Source organism: Trichomycterus rosablanca, chromosome 9 (genome assembly GCF_030014385.1).
Source record: "Trichomycterus rosablanca isolate fTriRos1 chromosome 9, fTriRos1.hap1, whole genome shotgun sequence".
Lineage (NCBI taxonomy): Eukaryota > Metazoa > Chordata > Actinopteri > Siluriformes > Trichomycteridae > Trichomycterus > Trichomycterus rosablanca.
In genome coordinates this window covers 1,112,238-1,135,476 of record NC_085996.1, presented here as the reverse complement: position 1 = coordinate 1,135,476, position 23,239 = coordinate 1,112,238, and the positions used below count along the sequence as shown (strand labels likewise).

Genomic DNA, 23,239 nt, shown 5'->3' with positions numbered 1-23,239 from the left:
TGAATGTGGCTGAAACACTAACACACTCATTATCAGAGGTGTCCACATACTATGACCATGCATCATTACTAGGTGTTGAAGCTTTAAGGTAAGTTTACCTGTGGAGAAGGTGCATCCGAACGGAGGGACAGCCACACCGGAGTCTCCGTACGATGTGTGCTCATCAGAACGAACACAGTGGAAACATTTCAGCAGGGATGATATCGGAAGCTCTCTACGCTGATCTGCAGGAAGAAATAAACAATACATGTACAGTGAATAAGACGTGATACAGGAAGACCTTCCTGAGCTACGACACACCCAGTAGTGTTTGTGTGGACGCCCTGACAGGTCAGTGACTCCACACGTGCATGTTAGAACATTAGATTGCCAGTTATGCCAAATTCTGACCCAGCCTTAGATTTATCTGCCTGCCTGTCAGGAAATTGATCACATGTTTACATACAGTGGAGGCCAAAAGTCTGAGGACTGCTATTTTGCATTTTTTAATACAGTACAAAGGTTTTTATTATGAGAATTTTTTGATCAGCTTTAGAATTTGAAAAATAAAGTTAAATATGGTTTTAAAGTATCGTAGAATTTTTTAATCTCGAGTCTGATTACCCCATTCCACTGAATCAAGTAAAATAACGCTAAGTGTATTTAAAAAATATATAAATAATAATTAATTAATAATGAAGTGATTAGAAAGTCCTTTTTTAATAATGCAAATCAGTTCACAAACAGTTCCTCTTTATCTTATTATAAAATAATAAACGTTCCATGTAAGCTCAAATAATTAATAATAAAATAATAATAATAGTAGTAGTAATAATAATAATAAATAATGCATACAATCCCAACTCTCGTTTGCTATTCAACATTGTTTTCCTTTAATCTAAAAAGAATACAGCACAAACATGCTCAAATCTAATATTTATGTAACATTTCTACAGCTGTTGTATTAAAACTAGTGTTTGATCGTTTAAAACATGAATATTTATAATAATTTATAATAAGATCTTTTAACTTGTTTTTCTGACCACCAGACATAAAGACTTGGGCCACATCCCAAATGACATCCACAATAAGAAGAAGTGCCCTACATTAAGCACACGCCGCCATTATTATCGCCACTATGTAGTGAACTAAAAGATGAGCACTGTGTTGATTGAGACGCAACCCTGACTACACTTGGTTCTGTAAAAACCCGCTGATCTGGAGCATAAACACGAATCCACTCACCGTTCCGTCTTCTTTTACTCGCCCCGCGATCTACTACACACTGAAAAAGCATCCTGAGTGTAGAAGCGCTAAGATTTCAGGATAAAATCTATTTAATTTAGAGTCCTGAGGGAGAAACTTCGGCTCCGAGCTTCCCGCGAAACTGATCACCGCCAGAGACGAGACCAAAACTCCCGCTAACGTGACGTCCGGCTCTCTGATTGGTCTACACGGACAGGGACCACGCCTTTATTGTTACGTCACATCATGCACAGTGGTACACAACATGATCATGTTCAGTTTTAAACATTGATTCCACATTATCTAGTTCGTACCAGTACTAAATTTGGCTACCCTTATTGACCAGGGACCAGGCGTACTGAAATGGGCTGCATGGGTAAAACAAGAATCATGGCAGAATGTTTGTTAAATAGTATCTCTACTGAACTCAGATATTTAAAACCAGACATTGATAGCAGTGCCGTAAATATGCTTCATGTCAATTTTATGTTTAACCACCACTTTATCCTGGTCGTACTGCAGATACTGAATGCAATGGAGTAACACCCTGGACTACAGGGCCTTGGCAAGAATAGAATAGAATAGAATAAAATAGATATCAGATTTAAGGTGCAAAGTGGCAAAAATGCAACAATGAGGTGCAAAAATGCGTGAGTTCCTAAGGGTTTGGGCAGGGGTGTACAGAGGGAGTCATGGAGGTCACAGCTCTGGGGAAGAAGCTGTTCTTTCAAGATTCAAGATTAACCAAGGTGTATAGAAGTTCCTCAGCCTGCTAGACCGAGTTTTTACTGTCCTGTACAGTCTGTGTCCTGGGTGGGTGGGATGGCTATCACAGGCACTGAAGTGTAGGGCCATTTGGCAATGACAACAACCACTACGTTTGGGATTATAGATTTAATAATGTACCATAGGGTATTGTGCAGTAGAAAACACATCAGTTCAATAACCACCCACAAGTGAAAAGTTCATGCAACCACAAATTGTCCCTGAACAAAGTACTAATTTAATTTAGTTGTGGTATCTAAAATGTTTTTCCCTTTATAGTTATATATAAGCATGTATTTATTGATAACCATACATGTTTTTGTTTATATTTAAGTACTAATTAAAAAAAACATAATGTAGAAATAAAAACCTAAATATGAAATGGATCTATCCGCATAAACTAGAAGTGTATTTAATACAAATAAAAAAGTTGAATATTTGTGAAATAATTTATTAGTTATTAATTGTTGTGTTTGTTCTGTCTTGCCTGAGTTCTCCAGTGGTGTTTGATGCATAATGTGTGTTTTGAGCTCACTAAGCATTTTATTAAGAAGACCTATCTGGTTTTTTAATATTTTATGATAAGATGTAGCATACAGATGAACTTTGTGGTTATACAATTAATGACTGTAGTCCATTTGTTGCTCTGTACATTGTTACCCCCAGTGCAATAACACTAACATAGTAATAACATGGTAATTAAGTAGGTATTCTGATAGAAGTGCAACAGGTACAGCAGTGTTGTTGGCATTTTAAAATCCTGTTTAAATGTACCAGACTCTCTATTATGAACACAAACCCTGACAGAGCTGGTTTTACACAACTTAACACAACTGTTTTTTTTGTTGTTGTTTTTTTTACCAGAACATCATTTTTATTGATAAATGGGGTACAGTAGGTGACAAAGTTTAACAGAACAGAAGGTGGGCTACAGTCAGTAACTGTATATCCACAAAGTTCATCTGTATACTAGCTGTAGCTTATACAGTAATCACTGAATGTACATTTCTGATAGGTGTTCCTAATAAAAAGCTTATAATTGTTCTTCTGCTCCACACAGAAACTGACAGAAAGCGTGCAGTCTACATACTGTGTATTCACACTTGTATTGCGACAACTCCCGCCTCCGATCTCGGATTGGCTAACAGTTTTGCATTCGGTGCAATGATTGGTTTATATTCTTCACTCTAACTCTACCAGCGAATCGTCGCTCCTGTTATGCATATGCCGTAATACGGGTAGGAAAGTAACAACCCGGTGTAACTCATCAATACAGCTAGTTTTTAAAGTCTCGTAAACAAAATTAAAGAATTTATATTTTTATTGTGAATAGAAATGTCTCTCTCTACAGCGCGGTCGTTCTTATCGGAGGCTGGATATGGAGAACAGGAGCTGGATGCTAATTCTGCTCTCATGGAGCTGGACAAAGGTGTGCGGTTTATCAATGCTAACAGAGCTAGCTGCTACCTAGCTAACTATTACAAAATTGCCTTATTATAAATTAATATCATTTTGCTCATTATTTCATTTTGTGTTCGTGTACACGTGCAATAACTCATTTTCTGTGCAGCTATTTTTTATTATATACAGTCTTAAAAAGCAGGAATAATTTAAAGAGTTAGCCAAATAATAACAATGCTAAATGTATTGGAATGGGCAGTAATTTCACAGTGTTCCGTACACCACGCAGAGCAGAACTTTATCATTTAATATTAATTATGTTAAACTTGAGTCTTATTGAGACGTCTTAAATGTGCTGAACATTCCTCAAAAGTCAGTTCAGTTCATCATCAAGAAGTAAAGAAGATAATTTTAGGAACTACAGCCACCCTTCCCAATTCAGGTCATTCTAGGAGTGAAAAACATATAAAACTACAACCACACTGCTAATTTTTGGGACAGTGGGAGCCTAATGGGTAGAGCTTTGGGCTATCAACTGAAAGGTTGAGAGTTCGAATCCCAGCTCCGTCATGCAGCCACTGTTGGGCCCTTGAGCAAGGCCCTTAACCCTCTCTGCTCTGTACTCTCTGCACTCTGAGCCTTCCAAAGCTGGGATATGCGAAGAACAAATTTTGTTGTACTGTACACGTGTATATGTATATATAACAAATAAAGACATTTTAATTCAACTAATTTCAGGCCGTTCCAAATGTATTTTTAGAATCTGTGGGTATCACCCAAAGTCAAGCAACCTCAGATCCCCATCTTAAAATATTTGGACTGTGTTTAACTAGTAATACTTGTCCAACACACTGCTTTTGCTTCAAGCGCTGTATTATGTCTGCTACTGCAGCTGCGTTCCTTAATGGCAATTCAGAATTAATTACTGTCACCAGTACAACACTTCATACAGCCTTAGATTATGTTGCAGAAGTTAAAAAGGAAATAAATAAGGTATAATGGTATAATGACCACACACTTGCAAACAGCCCAAACACTGGAGCATCAATGACAACACAGTGAATTAGAAGCATGGAAAAATGTTCTGGCTGAGTACAGTGGTGTTAAAAAAAAATAGCAGTCCAACACCATTAACCTGATGAATCACTGTTTTTAGTAGAAGTGATATTTCTACATAGCAAATAATTTACTTGAAAGTGTAGTAGAGTAATGAAAACAAAACAAACCCAACAATTAGGACATGCATGCCACTCATTCTGAGTAATTGAAGCATTGATTGAAAGGGGCTTGTTCAAAATAATAGCAGTGAGGAGTTCAATTGGTGAAATCATTCATTCTGCAGAAGAACAAATGTCAATTTTGGCCCTTATTTAATTTAGGAGGGGGGCAAATGTTGCACAGGTTGGTCATAGCACGTTTCCTTCTGAAATACTGGGTAAAATGGGTTGTTCCAGACATTGTTCTGATGAACAGCATACTTTGATTAAAAAGTTGATTGTAGAGGGAAAAACATACAGGAAAGTGCAGCAAATTATCGTCTGCTCAGCTAAAATGATCTCAAATGCCTTGAAGTGACAACCAAAACCTGAAAGATGCGGAAGGAAGCGTGGAACTACTGTTCGATAGGATCAAAGAATAGCCAAAATGGCAAATACTCAGCCAATGATCATCTCCAGAAAGATCAAGGAACATCTGAAGTTACCAGTGAGTACAGAAGATGATTAAGTGAAGCCGATTTACCAGCAAGAACTCCTTGCAAAGTTCCGTTGTTAAGATAAAGACGTGTCCTGAATGGGTTCACATTTGCCAAGAACACATTGACTGGTCCAAAGAGAAATGGCTGAACATTTTGTGGACTGGTAAAAGCAAAATTGTTCTTTTTGGGTCTAGTGGCCGTAGACAGTATGTCAGACGACCCTCGAGCACTGAATTCAAGCCACAGTTCACTGTGAAGACAGTAAAGCATGGTGGTACAAAATTATGATATGGGGATGTTTTTCATACCGTGGTGTTACACCTATTTATCACATACGAGGGATCATAGATCAATTTAAATATATCAGAATACTTGAGGAGATCATGTTGCCCTATGTTGAAGAAGAAATGTGCTTAAAATGGGTGTTTCAACATGACAATGACCCAAAACATCTTGGATACAGACAAACAAGATTGAGGTAATAGAGTGACCAGCCCAATCCCCTGACTTCAATCCCAGAGAGAACTTGTGGGCTGAAATCTGAAACGTGTTTTTTTGAGGCAAAACCCAAAATAGCAGAAGAACTGTGGAACGTCGTCTAATCATCCTGGACTGGAATACCTGTTCAGAGGTGCCAGAAGTTGGTCGACTCCATGCAACACAGATCTCAGAAACAATTGTTTTGCCACTAAATATTAGTTCAGTAATTTAAAGTAAAGTGAAACCTCAAACATTTTTTCATGTTATAGATACATTTTTTTGAGTTTTTAAAGAAAAATGCTGCACTGCTATTTTTTTCAACAGCCTAACATTCATTTTTCTTAACTTTCTGTAAAGGATGAACACAAACTGGCAAAATTTTGTTAATGTTTTGATTTAGAATTGAAAGTGTAGTATTTTCAGTGCGTTTGCATTTATGGAAATAAAAGTTATTATAATGATTTTGTGCTTTATTCACTTTTTTAAAATCACTGCTATTTTTTTGAACACTACTGTATCTACCAGCGCTTTTCTTTAATAGGATGAAATCATAGATTTCCTTTTAATACAGTATCTAAACTTCACACTTCTAAAATATCATAGAAATAACATCATACTGAACATAGTATATGCTATGTTATAATATTATTTAAGGATGATAATAAAATATAAAACTTTAGCCACACTGCCTAGTTCAGGCCATGAACTTGAGGGAACAACAAAATAGATCAGCTCTCATTTTACCATATTCATCGTGTTACACCAAAATGTCCTTTAATGTTATTTATTGTGCAGTTAATAAAAATCATTAAAAAAAATCAAAAAAAGCACTGGAGATGGTACTGGGCTTCAAAGCCATGAACAAAACTAGAACAATATGACCAATATGATGTGGCTGTAAGAAATCAGCTAAATAGTTTCAGTAATTGTTAAAGTCTTGTATGTGGAACATGACTGTACTTCATTTTTCTTTGCTGTCTTTAAACCCAGGCTTGAGATCCTGCAAACTGGGAGAACAGTGTGAAGCCGTGGTCCTCTTTCCCAAACTCTTCCAAAAATATCCCTTCCCAATCCTCATCAACTCCGCCTTCCTCAAACTGGCCGACATATTCAGACTTGGGTACGTATTTAGTCTCCTGTAGCTCATACTTACAAATTTAATAATAAAATCACTAAAAGATAAACTGGAAATGTGAATCTTAATCATTATTATATTCTTATAGCTCAGTGTTACATGGGGAACTCAAACCCACTCCTTCCTTATTTTCAGGAACAATTTCCTGCGGCTGTGTGTGCTGAAAGTGACGCAGCAGAGCGAGAAACATCTGGAGAAGATCCTAAACGTGGACGAGTTTGTGAAACGAATCTTTTCTGTCATCCATAGCAATGATCCTGTTGCCAGAGCCATCACCCTCAGGTGTGCACAGCAACGTGTTATGCCCCAGGAAAGGGCCTTCCTTAAACTCTTGCAGCAAAGCTATAGCACATAACATACTGATTTCAAACGCTTGTTAGCAGTGGGTGTGGCATTGCCGTGTGCATTTTTGGAAGGGCGTGGCTTTAATGTTTTGGCTCATTACTGTACATATGATGACAAACGTCTTCATTCATGTTGATCTGCAGGATGCTGGGCAGCCTGGCGTCCATCATTCCCGAGAGGAAGAACGCCCATCACAGCATCCGCCAGAGCCTGGACTCCCATGACAACGTTGAGGTGGAGGCTGCCATCTTCGCAGCGGCCAGTTTCTCATCCCAGTCCAAGTACAAGCTCTCAGATTTCTGCACTGTTCACATACTGAAAAACCAGCATTGGTAATACCTGTGCACATAGGGAAGAGTCATGCTAGAACAGAACAGGGCCTTTCCTAAACTGTTGAGCCCCTGAGAATGGCCCTTAATCTTCAGTTGCCTGATGGGAGTGATTACTCTAGTCCATCCATATTGATGGACGATTGTACTGAACTATTGATCAGATGGCTGAGGGTTTGAACCCCAGCTGGCCCCAGGGCCCCTTCAGTAAGGCCCTTAACCCTTAGCTGCTTGGATTGGATTGGATTGGATTGGATTGGATCCTGTCCCAGTTGTGAGCACTTTAGATAGAAGCGTTTGACAGAATGAAGAAATCTAATTGTAAATAAACAACAGTTATGAATTATTTCTGAGCTTTTGTTGTTGTTGTGGTTGGATTTGACTGCAGCTGAATGATTTTCTGTTTTTCAGGGACTTTGCAGCTGGAATTTGCAACAAAATCAGTGAAATGATTCAAGGTAAACGATTATTCATGCTGTAAATGATTATATAGATGATTAAAATGTTTCACACTTGGCACTCAGGTGGTGTCTCGAATCTCAACGGTGCTATCGACTACTGGTGTTGTCTGAGGGTGGTGGGTGGCTAAAACGGCAGAGTCATTACGGGGTGCACTTGTCAGTGCACTCTCAGTGCTGCTCCCAAGCCTGGAATCAGGCATAAAAACTGAGCAGATCCGCTGAATCGACCCTTAAATACAGGAGTCTTACACTCAGTGGTGTGTCATGTGTTCACCATCGAATGGGGCATTAAATAATGTGTATTTTTGAATAACAGTGTTTTTGGTACAGTATACATATATAGTATATATCTCTTCTCCAAAATACTGACCCCCCCACCAACCTCAGTGTTTCACAATTACTGCAGCAATTAAAAATTCCCATTAGCAAACTATAGGACGTGGGGGGTGGTAGCTCAGTGGTTAAGGTACTGGATTATTGATGAAAGGTTATTGGTTCAAGCCCCACTGTTGGGCCCCTGAGCAAGGCCCTTATCACTCAGTTGCATGCAATAAAAGCAATGTGGCATATCTGCACCAGCCCTCTAATAAACTGCATAATTTTGTGTGTCTTTGTGTGTGTTTGTGTGTGTGTGCATGCGTGTGTCTGTCTGTGTGTGTGTCTGTGCATGTGTCTGTCTGTGTGCGTGTGTGTGTATGTGTCTGTCTGTGTGTGTGTGTGTCTGTGCGTGTGTCTGTCTGTGTGTGTGTGTCTCTGTGTGTGCGTGTGTCTGTGTGTGTGTGTCTGTGTGTGTGTGTCTGTGTGTGTGTGTCTGTGTGCGTGTGTCTGTGTGCGTGTCTGTGTGCGTGTGTCTGTCTGTGTGTCTCTGTGTGTGTGTCTGTGTGTGTGTGTGTGTGTCTGTCTGTCTGTCTGTGTGTGTGTCTGTGCGTGTGTCTGTCTGTGTGTGTCTGTGTCTGTGTGTGCGTGTGTCTGTGTGTGTGTGTGTCTGTGTGCGTGTGTGTGTCTGTGTGCGTGTGTCTGTGTGTGTGTCTGTGTGTGTGTGCGTGTGTCTGTCTGTGTGTGTGTCTGTCTGTGTGCGTGTGTCTGTCTGTGTGTCTGTCTGTGCGTGTGTCTGTCTGTGTGTGTGTGCGTGTGTCTGTCTGTGTGTGTGTCTGTCTGTGCGTGTGTCTGTCTGTGTGTGTCTGTGTGCGTGTGTCTGTCTGTGTGTGTGTGCGTCTGTCTGTGTGTGTGTCTGTCTGTGTGTGTGTGTGTCTGTGTGTGTCTGTGTGTGTGTGCGTGTGTCTGTCTGTGTGTGTCTGTGTGTGTGTGTGTCTGTGTGTGTCTGTGTGTGTGTCTGTCTGTGTGTGTGTGCGTGTGTGTCTGTGTGCGTGTGTCTGTCTGTGTGTGTGTGTCTGTCTGTGTGTGTGTGTCTGTGTGCGTGTGTCTGTCTGTGTGCGTGTGTCTGTGTGTGTGTGTGTGTGTCTGTCTGTGTGCATGTGTGTGTGTGTCTGTCTGTCTGTGTGTGTGTGTCTGTGTGCATGTGTGTGTGTGTGCCCAGGTTTGGCCACCCCGGTGGAGCTGAAGCTGAAGCTGATCCCGATGCTTCAGTACATGCATCACGACGCAGCTCTGGCCTCTCGGAGCAGGGAGCTGCTGCAGGAGCTGGTGTCCTCGTACCCGTCCACGCCCATGGTGATCGTTACCCTGCACACCTTCACCCAGCTGTCCATCTCTGCCCTCATGCACATTCCAAAACAGGTCAGTCCTGTTCTGCTCTCAGACTTCATTATCACAGAAACGGCCTGATCATCTCTGGATAACATCAGTAACGTCTGCACACTGACATTAATACGTGTATACAGTAATACGTTTTCTATAGGAACAGAATGAAATGTTTGGCTGGTTGACATTTTTGCTCTAGTGGTTAAATATGGACAACAGTAACAGATTCTGTCCGTTTAAATACGACTGATTTTAATTTAACACATAAAATAATGATTTTAATCTGGCATATCAAGAATGCCTTTCGGCTGCTACTGTGGAAGTTGCCGCATTGAGTAATCTGAATATATTTAATATTATATCAAATGTTTATATTATATTTATTTTGGCATCTTTTTGGGGATTTTTTTGGTTGAATATGATTATAAAGATTTTAAATTCTGGGTTTTCTTTTAAACAATTACATTTCTGATTAATTTAAATTAAATTATTATTTTAAGTGTTATTGTATTTATATATTTTAATAACATTTATTTGATTTGATATTAAATTATTATTGTATTAAATGTTTATTAATTTATTAAATTATGTTTTAGGTAATATTTATTATTTTTAATATATTTTTTAAATCAATTTTAAACTTTTACATTTCTGATTAATTTATTTAATTTAAATTATTATTATAAATTTTAATTGTTAGTATTTAATTATTATTAAAATGTCATTTGTAACTCATTTTATTTTAACTATATTTTTTGATCTATTTTGAACTTTTACATTTCTGATTAATTTACTTTCTTAAATTGAAATTAATTTGTTCTTTTTAAATGTTATTTTATTTATATATTTTAATAACAGTTATTTACATTGTTAATAATAAATTATTCATAATTGTTCTAATTTATTAAATTATATTTTTAGTTAATCATTTATTATTTGTAATATATTTTTAAATCCATTTTAACTTTATTGATCCTGGACCCACTGCAACCCTGACCAGAATCAAGTGACCGTATTGAAGATGAAATGAAATTATTATATTTTATTAATACACTGTATGGAGAAAACTTTATAAAAAAGGTAGAAAATGATCAGTTGTGTATAAAATCAAGACGTTTCAGTGCTTCAGTAATATTTCATGTATTTAATAATGACGGACGGTTTTATTTCTCCCGCAGATCGATTTGCTGCTGCAGTATCTGAAGGACGACGCGAGAAAGGCCGTGAAACGTCTCGCCATCCAGGACCTGAAGCTGCTCGCCAAGAAAGCTCCTCACATGTGGACCAGAAAGAACATCCAGGTCAGAACGGCCACACAGAATAATAATAATACACACTTTTATACAAAGCAGAGGTTTGATTAGCCGTTAGCACTCACGTTTCACCTGTGCGTGTGTGTGTGTAGATTTTGTGCGAGTGTGCCCTCAGTACCCCGTACAATGGTGTAAAACTGGGCATGGCGTCGGTCCTCTCGACTCTCTCTGGAACCATCGCCATCAAGCAGTACTTTAACCCCCCCACAGGTAAAGATCCCCCACACACGCCCCACTCTTGATACAGAAACCACATCAAAGCACAAAATAAAATATGTATGATGTATCAGTGGTTTGGTGGTTGTCTGGATTCTTTGAATACACCAGCGGCACCTCACCCCACAACCTGGCACTGCCCGTGGTCAGTGTGGATCCAAACGCCACCTTTGGGGTGGCTCGCTCATCCAGGGAGGTTAAGTTCGACACCCCAAATTAGCCAAAATGAGCACAAAGTGTTAGGAAGTCTGTTAGGAAGAAACCATAATACAAGCGCTTCCACCTGGAGCGAATTAATGTTTAACAAGGCGCCTTTGTTTGTGACTGTCATTGATCTGCGCCTCCATGCCCCCTATGCTCACCATATTTGTCAAAATAGTTGAGACAAATGCTTATTTCAGCAAATGGTTATTTCAGCAAGACGATGCCAGGCGTGTGGCTTCATAGACACAGAGTGCGTGTGCTTGACTGGCCTGCCTGCAAGTCTCAATGTCAAAATCCTCTCACAAAACTGCAAGAATTAGTGTCCTCAGTTCCCAAAGCATTAAAAAGTCTCGGTAATAGGAACGCCGATGGAACACAGGGGGGAGCACACCCCTGTCCCAACTTTTTTGAGTGTGTTCACAAGATATTAACATGAAGTTGATAGGTGAAAACACTAGAAATCTTTTCTTTCTCCTTTGTTCCAGTTAAATAAAGATTCAACATAATTAACACATCACATATTCATTTGTTGATGCATGCTCAATAATCCAGGTACACAAATCCACAAAGTTGAATCAGTTCATCTGGACACAAGTTTGTTGTAGAGATACGTTTCGCCACTCAATCCGAATGACTTCTTCAGTCTGAAGAAGTCATTCGGATTGAGTGACGAAACGTATCTCTACAACAAACTTGTGTCCAGATGAACTGATTCAACTTTGTGGATCACATATTCATGTTTTTATTGCATTTTACAAAGTGTCCCAGCTTTTATGGAAACTCTTATTATAAGTATTGTGTATGGACCTCACTTTGTGAGGGCACAATAAAGAGTATAAATGTTCTCCTCTCTTTCAGGTGAACCTTCTCCGGCTCCTCACCTCACCGACCTTGTCAAGCTGGCGCAGGAATGCTGTTACCATAGCGACCTGGCCGTGGCGGCCCACGGCATCACCGTGCTGGCTAACATCGCCGTCTCCTGTCCAGAAAAAGGTAGACACAGGACCGGGTCTGAGACGATTTCATTTAAACTGCCAGCGTGTGAATCTGAGCTGAATCTGCATCAGTGTGGAATAAGCGTCAGATCCAGGGTTACAGCTCCACATGTATCTGTGTTTATCTGGATTCTCCTCCCTGTTTCACTTTTAAACTTGTGTTACAGCTCCAGCTTCTGAGAAATGGTGAGAATCAGAATCAGCTTCTCCCAGAGTCTAAAACGCTTCTGGTTGAGAATAAAGCTTAACGTGGTTTAATGTAGTAAAAGAAGGAGACAGGAGCACTAAACTTCTCTTCATTATTACTGCTCATAAGTTCCTCCACTAATCACATTCCTCACTCGCTGTTTTACTGCAATAAGTCACGTTTAGCGTCCTTCGTCCGGTCTAAATCGCTTTTACCATGTTGTATCAAACATTTCGTCTCATTGGAGAAGCTTTGAAAATGTCACAAAACAGCATTTTTGGCATTTAGCGGACGCTTTTATCCAGTATACAGTCTGTGGCACAAATCCCCACAGACACACACAAAGCGGAGGCTGTCCAACAAGCTCATTGTCCACATACTTTTGGCCAGTCATTTGAAAGGGAACCATGGTCATGGTCATGTGACCACATACTTTTAGCCATATTGTGAATGTGAATCTATACAGATGTTTGTGTGTGTTTGTGTGTGCAGATGTTGTGGAGCTGGAGCAGAACACGATGATTGGGATGGAATCACTGCTGATGTTGTGTAGCCAGGAGGACAGCGCTACAGCACACACCACGCTTAAAGTGAGTCCAGTGTGTGTGTGTGTGTGTGTTCTGTGCTGTGTCGGACTTTCCAGCAACAGTTTAGGGAAGGCCCTGTCCTGTTCCAGCATGGGTGAGCTCTATATAGACATGAAGAAAAGCTGCACAGAGCCCTGAGCTCCACCATTCAACAGCTCTGGAATGAACCGGAACGTCGACTGAGGCTTTATTGACTATGTCTGTGGGAATTTGTGCCCATTCAGTCAAAAGAGCATTTGTATGGCTGGATCCAGGACTATAGAGCTCGCTTTGTGCACAGGGGCAAAAGGGCCTTCCCTAAACTGCTGCTTCCAAGTTGGAAGCATAATAATTGATTATAATTGATTTAATACACCTGTTAGCAATTAGAAGGGGCGTCCCAATACTTTTGTCCATATAGTGTGTGACTAGATTAGACTATACAGGCTCACCCCTGTTGGATCGCACCCCGTCCCAACTTTTTTTCGGTAGTAAGTTTGGTTAAACCGGCGGTTCTGCGTGTCACGTGACCTAACCCGCGTTCTCTCCGCCTCTCAGACGGCGATGACGTGCACGGTGAGGATGCTGCGGGCGCGTCCCCACCTCAGTCAGGTGGCCGTGGAGTTTTTGCTGTCCCAGCTGCACCACGCCTGCGACTCGGCCCGCGTGGTCATCTGTCACGCCCTGGCCGCCATCGTCGCCCAGCTGCCCGTGTTGGGAGAGAGCATGCTGGGAGATCTGCTGGAGCTGTACCGGAACGCCACCCTCAGGAGCTCGGATCAACAGCAGGAACTACTGGTTAGTGTTAAGGGGTATTGGTGCCGTTTCCGTCAACAGGACATTATATGAGTAAAGTGTCCTGCACGTTGATCTAATTGCAAATTTAGGATATATAATTTAAAACGTTCATTAAAAACCCCCCCAAGACTGAAAAAATAGTATTTTTTTTTATTTCACGTCCCCTCTCTCTTACCTGACACTTTAGAATGAAATATAAGAGTAAAACCTGTCAGAAATCCTTTTTTCCTGCAGTATTTGGTGACTCCAGATCCCATCGATGTTTTTAATCTTTATTTATCCATAAGAAATGTAGAATAATGTGTTTAAAATCCATGTTTTACTCACGTCCCCAGGTTTTCACTCAGTCAGTCCTGTTACCCTCACATATTCATCCTTCTGATAAAAAAAATGTGGAAATAATCACATCGATCAGGTCACATTTCGAACATAAATGTACATTCTCTGTGTCTACTGAAGCTCACAGAAAGAGCATTAGTAGGTTCTCCCTTTTTCCCCCTGTATGTTTGATAATATTGTAACTGAGAAGATTCATCTCCAAGTTCATTCCTGTTACCTCCATTTATTCTTAGTTATTTTAATAACACATTTTGTGATAAACCACTAGACTGTGCTCGGTGTTCTCGTGCTTTAGCATGTTCTCCATGCTGCTATATTCCGTGTATTTACTAATTCTAGGTTAAAAACTCCAGTTACCGTCCTGTTACTCATATGTAGCTCATCTTCCACTTAGAAACCTTGTAGAAATGAACAAAGGTGCCTGAGATTCGACCAAAACACATTCTGAGTACTTAAGTTGTAGCCTAATGGTTAAGGTAATGGAGTAATAATCAGAATGTTGCTGGTTTAAGCCACACTACTGCCAGGTTACCACTGTTGGGCCCTTGAGCAAGGCCCTTAACTCTCAACTGCTTAGACTGTTTACTTTGGATAAAAGCGTCTGCTAAATGTGAATGCAGTCCAGTTACACCATTCAGTGGAATGGCCCTTCTGCAGTAAACCCTTAATTCAACACTTTGGGGAAGCCCCTTTGGGAACAATTACAGCTGCGAGTCTTTGTGGATTCGTCTCTATGTACCAGCCTGCATGCCGTCTCGGTGGACCAGCAACATGTCTGCGGTTTGTCCTGCGACTCGTCCCTCCTCGGACCGCTGCCTGTGGGTACTTCCCACGCCTGTTTGGGAGAAGCTTCCACTCAATCGTCTAGCCATCATGATTCGAACCTTATCAAAGTCACTCAGGTCTTGATACTGGGCGTGTCTGTGGGAGGGGGCTCACCGCCCCCTGTGTAATTGCGCCCCCGGCTGTCTGGCCCGAGATGGACATTTTGTTCGTGGTCAGTGATGCAGTTCTGTGGTCTCTGGTGTTTTTCAGGTGTGCTTGGCGACGGTGGTGTTCGTGGCGAGTCAGGCGTCTCTGAGCGCCGAGGCCAAATCCGTCATCCAGCAGCAGCTGGAGGCCTCGGCTAACGGCTGGACGGTGTACCGCGTGGCCCGCCAGGCCTCGCGCATGGTGAGCTCCTCACCCGGGACTGGACCTGCTCTGTGTTTGTGTTTAGGAGTACCCAGATGTGATGGAAATGAGGGCAGGTGTAGCCTAGCGGTTAAGGTACTGGACTAGTAATCGAAAGGTCGCTGGTTCAATCCCCATCACTGCCAGGTTGTTACAGTTGGGCCCTTGAGCAAGGCCCTTAACTCCCAATAGATTAGACTGTATACTGTCACAGTACTGTAAGTCTCGATTGCTCATCACTCATTTCTGTTTAGTCATTTCCAATTCCCTTTTTGCAGCACCTATGCCGCTTGGACCAGCCACAGGCTGGCTGAGGAGAGCTGCACACTAGCACCTGCCCCATGGCATGTTCTTTCCCCCTAGCTAGTGGTGGATTCTCACACCGAAAGCCACACTATGCCCTTATTTTAATCCTTTACCACTTGAGCTGGAACCTAAGAGGCACTAAGGTTAAACCCTGCCCGACCACCCCTCCCAGCTCTGTGCCACCCCCGTTTCCAACACAAATTATTGCCTCGTGTTAACAGTTCTGATGCTACCAGCCGTGCCATGACCGGCGTCGCGTCTTTTCGTTGTCGTAGGGCTGCCACGAGTTCTCCGGTGAGCTGTATCGGAACCTGCGCACCCGCGTCGCCTCCGAACACTTCTACTTCTGGCTGAACGCGCTGATGGAGTTCTCACAGGCCGAGTGCTGCATGAGCGGCCTGACCGACGGAGACTACAGCGCCGCCGTCAGCGCCATCACCGAGGCCCTCAAGTCCTACCAGAAAGGCTTCACCTCTCTCACGGTCAGCGTCTGAGGGACTAGAGGTGGATTAGCGCACACTGTGCATGGTGATAAAATAATACTTGACATGGTTTTATGTGTTTGTGTGCGTCCAGGCTGCCAGCACCCCCCTGAGTCCTCTGACGTTCCAGTGTGACTTCGTGAAGCTGCGCATCAACATGCTGCAGGCTCTGGCTCAGCTGGTCTGTACCTGTAACAGCCTGAAGACCAGCCCTCCGCCTGCCATCGCCGCCAGCATGGTGCTGTCCTCCGGGAACGAGCTGCAGCGCTGCGGCCGCATCTCCCAGCAGGTACGAGCGCATTCCGTTTGGCTATTTTTTACTCTTTTATCAGTCTTGACCAGTGACATCATTGTGTCCTTATGATTATTCTCACACCTCATAGTTCCTGGTCCTCATCTGAGGACGTCTGGGTTCTCTTGTGACTTTTTCTTATTATTATTTATTTATCTTGCTCCTGTGCAGATGAAGCGCTGCATGGATGAATTCCGCAGCTTGGCCGGACGTTACTCTGACCTGTACCAGTCCTCCTTTGACGCCGACTCGGCCACGCTCAGAAACGTCGAGCTGTATCCTTTCTGCTGCACTGATGTTAAGAGAGAATGAGTTATGATACTGAGAGCTGGTGAATGTTGTTTAGTGATTTTCTGGTTGCGTCCCGACCCACTTGGATGTGCTGTTACTGTGTGCTGTATTGGGGGGTGACGTTGCTTCATTCGCGGATGTTTCTTTGTGCTCTGTGCTACCAGCACTGCGTATATCTTACGTGTGGGAACCTGCTGCTGGTTGGGGAAAAGAAGCGGTCAGAAAGTGCGCGTGTGTCTGCAGGGGGAAAAGCTGATCGATTTTTTTTTTTGTTTTGTTTGTTTTTAATTGAGCCTTTTCCCTCTTTTCATGCAATCAAACAGAAAACGAAATACACTTAATTAATAAAAACTGTGTCAATCTGGTCCCTCTGTGGTTTACAAGATGTAACGTAAAGCCTCCACAAGGAAGAGTTCTTGTTTACAAGTTCTTGTTTACTTTTTTCTATTTTATTGATGCATTTTTTTCCCAATTTAGTGTAGTCAGTTTGTCCTCCGCTGCTGGTGGATCCCTGATTGCAGTCGAGGTGGGTATATTGCTGCTCACGCCTCCTCCGACCTGCGGGCAGCCCTTAGCGGAACCCTCTTTCACCCATTCATTCTGCACAGACGCCTCTCTATCTGCTAATCAGGGTCCTTACACAGCGTTTGAAGACCCCACCCAGTGTCTGCTGCAGGCACTGCCAATTGTGGCCACTAGATGACGCCTAGCCGACCGGTGGCAATGCCGAGTTTCAAACCAAGGAGTTCAGAATCTCGGCGCTGGTGTGCTAGCGTGCTTCTCTGGGTTTGAAAAAACGTGCCCTAATCCATATTAAGTTCTTAATTCCTATAAAAAAAACATATTGTCCCCACTATAGCTGCGTCCGGAATCGCATACTTCCATACTCAATAGTACGCGAAATGAGGACGCGAGAGCGGTTAGTATGTCCGAATACGTAGTATACACAAAGAGGTACGCGAGAAGTGCCCGGATGACGTACCTCTTGGGCAGCCATGTTTGAGTATGCAAGTGATGCACACTTGTGGTCCGCTAATGTATCCCATAATGCAACTGGAGCTGCGTAGGCATCCGAAGCGTAATAAGAAACAAGAAAGATAGCGGAAAACGGAGTCCTCTGTTCACAAGTGTAAGTAAGATAAATAAAATAAAAATTTTAAAGACGAATAAATAACAAAAAGACGATAAATATCTAAAATTTTGGTAAGTGGGGTTTGTAATGAGTCTGTAACTATGGTGATATTACGTCATCACGTCATCACTTGATGTTGGTAAGATGGCGGATGTAGTACGTAGCGGTGTTGTGTGCATACTGTACACTTCTGTACTGAGAGTATGTACTTTTTTACCGGCTGAGTAGTGCATACTTCCTCCAATCTAGTACGTACTCTGTAAGTATGTGATTCCGGACGCAGCTAATGATGGAACATTTTATTCAGTTGTGATAAACTCAATAGCAGCTGACATGGCATTGCGAATCGAACAAATACACACAGCTACACATGTTGTGTGTCTGTGCAGATTAGAAGGGGCAGCGTGACTGATAGCAGAGCTGAGATTCCAACTCGAGACTTCTGGGCTAGTGTAGACTGAACTAGGTTAAGAAACAGGTGAAATTTGCAACCCCAGTCCCACCTAAACTAGATTTAGTTCCAATGCATGACGATTCCTAACTAATGTACTTAATGAACTGTTAAATTACTGTACAGATTTTCCTTAACCTGCGTCCCAGGCAACAGCAGAGCTGCCTGCTCATCTCCTACGTGATTGAAGCTTTAATACTCGACCCTCAGAGCGCCAGGTACCAACAGAACCAGTAACCATCTCCCGTCACGCAGAACCAAGGTTCCAGTTCAACCACTGACTGCTTTGTTTGTTTGTTTGTCTTTGTCCCAGTTTTCAGGACTTCGGGGCGGCGGGTTCGGTTCAGGCCGAGAGCAAGTACGAGCGCGGGATGCTGGCTGTGTTCAACCTGGTCCTGGAGGAGGTGGAGGCCCTGAGCAGGAAACACCCTCCCGTCTCCTACCTGGTAAACACAGACACGGCGTTTAAACCCACGCTGTGTGACCAGAAGTATTCGGATGCCTGACAAACAGTATTATGATAGAGTGACCTCTGTGTGACCTTTTAGCTAGAACAACAGCCGACCTAGAGAAGGCTTTTCACAAGACTTTGAAGTGTGTCTGTGGGAATTTGTCCCTATTCAAACAAAATAAGACAGCATTTGTATGGCTGGGCGCTGATGTAGATGTACCGGTTCATCCCAGAGCTGTTGAGTGGGTCTGAGGTCAGAGCTTTTAATCATGTCTTTATAAAGCTCGCTTTGTACTGGATCAGGAAAGGACCTTCCCTAAACTGTTGCTGCAAAGCTGGAAGCATGTAGTTTCCTTCATATAAGCTTCTCACAAGACTTTGAAGTGTGTCTGTGTATGGGAATTTGTGCCTGTTCATATTAGAACCAAAGTGCACTTGCGGTTCTAGTATGGACGAAAGTATTGGGACGCCCCTTCTAATCTGAGTTTCAGCCACAGCAGTTTCTAACAGGTGTAAGGAAACTATATGCTTTCAGCTTTGCAGCAATAGTTTAGGGAAGGTCCTTTTCCAGTTCCAGCACGACTAAGAACTAAGAAAAGCGCAGAGCCCCGACCTCAGCCCCACTCAACAGCTCTGGGATGAATCGGAACACCAACATATCATCAGTGCCCAGCTGTACAAATACAAATGCTGTCACCTTTTGACTGAATGGGCACAAATTCCAACAGACATACTTCAAAGTCTTGTGAGAGGCCTTCTCAAGAGTGGATGTTGTTCCAGCTCAAAAGGTCACACAGTCACTCTATTTTAATAGCATTTGTTTATGAAACGGGATGTCCGACAAGTTCACTATCAGGCGTCCAGATACTTTTGACCACATACTGTATGTAGCAGATTTATCGTGGTTTTCTCCGGTTGATGCCCGGTGTTGATGTTTGGTGTTGATGCCCGGTGTTCTCTGTCCTGTCTCTCTGTAGCACACCAACTGTCTGTGCGATGCCGTCATCGCCCTGCTGAAGGTGCCGCTGAGCTTCCAGAGATATTTCTTCCAGAAGCTTCAGTCCACCAGCATCAAGGTGGCTCTCCGCTCCGTCTGTCCACTACCGCCGTCACGTTTCACACACGCCTTTATATAAAGGGACAGAACACAGTGCAAGCGATTACACTGCTCAGGGGTCCAGTGGTGGCCACCTGGCGACCTTCTGATCACCCTTTACATTTACATTTTTGGCATTTAGCAGACGCTCTTCATCCAAAGCAGTAGTGTGACAGTGTACAGTCTGAGCAATTGAGGCTTAAGGGCCCAACAGTGACAAACTGGCAGTTACTAGTCCAGTACCTTGACCACTAGGTTAAATCATTCCATTAAACCATGCTCTGTTCTGTTTGCTTTCACACCTTCTGCCTGGTCTGTTCGGCTAGGCTCGGCTCTAGACCCACCGCAACCCTGACCAGGATAAAGCTTTTTGATAAGGTTAATAAAAGGGTCATAAATATCAGGACAGGGTGTCGATCCAATACTAAGCAACACACTATCACACATCAACTCACTCATTCCATTTTTATCAACCGCTTCGTCCTGGTCAGGGTTGCAGTGGGTTTGGGTCCACCTGTAAACGCTGGCCACAAGGCAGGAATATCCTAAACCCTTAAGGGCGCCAATCCATTGCAGGGCTTCTTCCGTCCCCTTCCTTTCCTCGGACAGCCAGTCGTGTCTGTGTAGACGCCCGGCCGGCCCGTAGCACAGCAGAGATTCGAACCCGGATCCCAGCAGCGGTGGGCTAGAGCAGGCGACCCACATTTTGTTCACGATTTTTTACGCCACCCAGGCAACACAAACAAGGCATCGTACTCTATCTCTCTGTACGATCTGGTCCCACTGTGGTTTACGAGATGTAACATAAATCCTCCACAAGGGGGCGCTCACGTACAAGTTTATTTAAATGTTATTATTATTATTATTATTCTCTGTGACCCACTTATTTTCAGGCAGACTGCTCTTTTTATTTAATTTTTTTTAAAGTGGGTCACCCCTTGTGGAGGCTTTATTTTATCTTATTTTATCTTGTAAACCACAGTGAGACCAGATTGTACAGAGAGAGAGAGAGAGAGAGAGAGAGAAAGATGCATCGTTTGTGGGTCACATAAAAAAACCTTGGACAAAATGTGGGTTGCTTGAAAAAAAAAAAGTGGGTCGCCCGCTCTAGCCCACCACTGCTGGGATCCGGGTTCGAATCTCAACTGTGCTATGGGCCGGCCTGGCGTCTACACAGACACGACTGGCTGCCTGAGGAAAGGGAGGGGACGGACAGAGCCCTGTGACTGATCGGCGCCCTGTTTAGGATATTCCTGTAACAGGCCGCTACGCCAAACCGCTGGTTTCCTTTTATTTTCCATCTTTATTATGTATTATAACGAGAATCTGTGATGTAATTTCCTGTGTGTGTGTGTTTTCCTAGCTGGCCTTGTCTCCGTCCCCTCGAACCCCGAGCGAGCCCATCCCGGTGCAGAACACCCAGCAGCTCACCCTGAAGGTGGAGGGCGTGATCCAGCACGGCTCCACGCCCGGTCTCTTCCGCAAGATCCAGGCCGTGTGCCTGAACGTCAGCTCCGCCCTGCAGTCCAAACCCACCCCCGACTTCAAGGTGAGGGTCGCGCGTCTCTTCATGATGTCGGTACTGTAGATACACGCATCTCTCAGCCAGAATTACGTACAAGTGTACAGAATCAACAGTTTGGGAAAGGCCCTCGCTTGTTTTAGCATGACTTTGCCCCTGAACGTCTTTGGGATGAATTGGAATGTTGGTTGAAAGCCAGACTTCAGACCTCACCTCAGATTACTCTTTCTGACTGTAAAGGAACAAATGCCCATAGTCATACTCCAAAATCTTGTGCTTTACTTTTGCAGCATGTTCGGGTCCATTCACGTTTCCTTCAGTGATGCACAGTGAGCCAGAAGCAGCTCTTTATAATGCATGATGCTACCACCACCATACTTCACTGTGGGCTTGGTGTTCACAAAGGATACATTACATGGCCAAAAGTATCTGGACACCTGACCAAGAGCAAAACAAATGGTATTAAAATAGAGTGACGTCTGTGTGATCTTCTGAGAAGGCTGATTGATCAGTCGATGTTCCGGTTCATGTCAGACCTGTTGAGTGGGGCTGAGGTCGTGGCTCTGGAACAGAAAGGGCCTTCCCTAAACTGTTGCCGCAAAGCTGGAAACATATAATTTCCTTAATATGATTGATTTATTACACCTGTTAGCAACTGTTGTGCTTGAAACACATGAAGTTGATCATTAGAAGGGGCGTCCCAATACTTTTGTCCATATTAGATTTACATTGTAGGAATTTTGCGGACGCTTTTATCCAAAGTGACTTACAATACTGAGACTGTATACAGTCTAAGCAATTGAGGGTTAAGGGCCTCGCTAAAGGGCCCAACAGCAGCAACCTGGCAGTGGTGGGGTTTGAACCAGCAACCTTCTGATTACCAGTCTGTACTGAATGTTAGTGCATCGTGGAGACGTGAGTGGTCAGTTCTTTTGTCGCCCTGCAGGTTCCTCTGGAGTCCAAGTCCAACGAGATGGAGCAGCGCGTGGAGCCGCACAACGACTACTTCAGCACCCAGTTCCTGCTCAACTTCTCGGTGCTGGGGAGCCACGGCGTGACGGTGGAGGCGAGCGTGGTGGACGAAAGCGGCGTCCAGTGGAAGACCGGACCCAAGAGCACCGTCAGCGTCAAGTCCATGGAGGATCCGTACTCGCAGCAGCTCCGCCACCAGCAGGCCGGGGCTCCGTCGGCCCAGCGGAACATCGCCGCTCGCTTCCAGTGAGCGCGTCGCTACATACATTCGGCACGGCTCACATCTGGGTGGGCGTGGCACTCCGGCTCTCGGGAAGCAGACTCTGACGGACCTGTGATATTCTTATGAAACACCTCGGCACGTTTGTGTGTTTATTTGAGGTGCGGCGTCTGTCTGAGCGTCTGTTCCTTTATAAATAAACATTTTCTCATCCGCAAACCCGAAATCCAAAAAAACAGAGGCAGAAGCAAAACAATGTAAATAAAACTGCCTTTTTTTTATCTGCAAAAGCTTCTTTTTTTATTCTGATTCATTTTAATTGTAACTTCCTCGACCGCCTGTGTGGGCTTCCAGCCGGTCGATAGCACAGCCAAGATTCACATTGTCTTGCAAATCTTTTATAACTGTAATTAAAAAGTACAGACGCTGGATGGCACAGCGGTCTGGTCTTACGCGCTGGCACACCACCGTGTTTTTAGCGTTTAGCATTAGCATAGGGTTTAGATTAGTTTATTCTGTTCATGGTGTTCATTGTGTTTTATTCCTCACGTTCTACGTTTATCGTTCGCGGCAGTTTATTCCTGCCGTGTTCTTCATGTACGCCGATTTGTTTCCTCGTCCCTAGTTAGTACCTGTCGTGTTTAGTCTTAGTCCCCTCGTTGCTTTGTTTATTTCTCTAATAAATAATAATAATAA

At 43.2% G+C, this 23,239-nt stretch overlaps 2 protein-coding genes and 1 long non-coding RNA gene across 4 annotated transcripts in view; 1 reads left to right on the top strand and 2 right to left on the bottom strand.

Moving 5' to 3' along the window:
- The window catches only part of LOC134320211 (denticleless protein homolog), an 8,359-nt gene extending 6,982 nt beyond the window's left edge, over positions 1 to 1,377 (bottom strand). The window contains exons 1-2 of the mRNA XM_063001539.1: positions 1,225 to 1,377; positions 99 to 224 (exon numbers count right to left, since the gene is read on the bottom strand). Coding sequence (XP_062857609.1) covers positions 99 to 224; positions 1,225 to 1,276 — 178 coding nt within the window. The 5' untranslated portion in view covers positions 1,277 to 1,377. The remainder of the gene's footprint in view (positions 1 to 98; positions 225 to 1,224) is intronic.
- LOC134320210 (integrator complex subunit 7-like) overlaps positions 1 to 23,239 on the top strand; it is a 24,551-nt gene extending 1,312 nt beyond the window's left edge. Inside the window, exons 1-21 of one of the 2 annotated variants that reach the window (XM_063001538.1) lie at positions 2,576 to 3,227; positions 3,341 to 3,418; positions 6,557 to 6,686; positions 6,837 to 6,983; positions 7,190 to 7,327; positions 7,787 to 7,833; positions 9,374 to 9,573; positions 10,716 to 10,838; positions 10,943 to 11,060; positions 12,129 to 12,263; positions 12,945 to 13,042; positions 13,577 to 13,816; positions 15,191 to 15,328; positions 15,910 to 16,116; positions 16,211 to 16,405; positions 16,580 to 16,683; positions 18,432 to 18,500; positions 18,596 to 18,728; positions 19,711 to 19,809; positions 21,193 to 21,378; positions 22,298 to 23,239. In XM_063001538.1, the coding sequence (XP_062857608.1) occupies positions 3,403 to 3,418; positions 6,557 to 6,686; positions 6,837 to 6,983; positions 7,190 to 7,327; positions 7,787 to 7,833; positions 9,374 to 9,573; positions 10,716 to 10,838; positions 10,943 to 11,060; positions 12,129 to 12,263; positions 12,945 to 13,042; positions 13,577 to 13,816; positions 15,191 to 15,328; positions 15,910 to 16,116; positions 16,211 to 16,405; positions 16,580 to 16,683; positions 18,432 to 18,500; positions 18,596 to 18,728; positions 19,711 to 19,809; positions 21,193 to 21,378; positions 22,298 to 22,573 (2,799 nt within the window). In that variant the 5' untranslated portion in view covers positions 2,576 to 3,227; positions 3,341 to 3,402 and the 3' untranslated portion in view covers positions 22,574 to 23,239. Of the gene's footprint in view, positions 1 to 2,575; positions 3,419 to 6,556; positions 6,687 to 6,836; positions 6,984 to 7,189; positions 7,328 to 7,786; positions 7,834 to 9,373; positions 9,574 to 10,715; positions 10,839 to 10,942; positions 11,061 to 12,128; positions 12,264 to 12,944; positions 13,043 to 13,576; positions 13,817 to 15,190; positions 15,329 to 15,909; positions 16,117 to 16,210; positions 16,406 to 16,579; positions 16,684 to 18,431; positions 18,501 to 18,595; positions 18,729 to 19,710; positions 19,810 to 21,192; positions 21,379 to 22,297 lie in introns of those variants that run through there. The other variant, XM_063001537.1, reaches the window with a different exon arrangement.
- Positions 10,667 to 12,228, bottom strand: LOC134320215 (uncharacterized). The gene is made up of 2 exons (XR_010013616.1): positions 12,152 to 12,228; positions 10,667 to 10,809 (listed from the first exon to the last, which is right to left on the bottom strand). It is a non-coding gene; the product is annotated as an uncharacterized LOC134320215 (long non-coding RNA).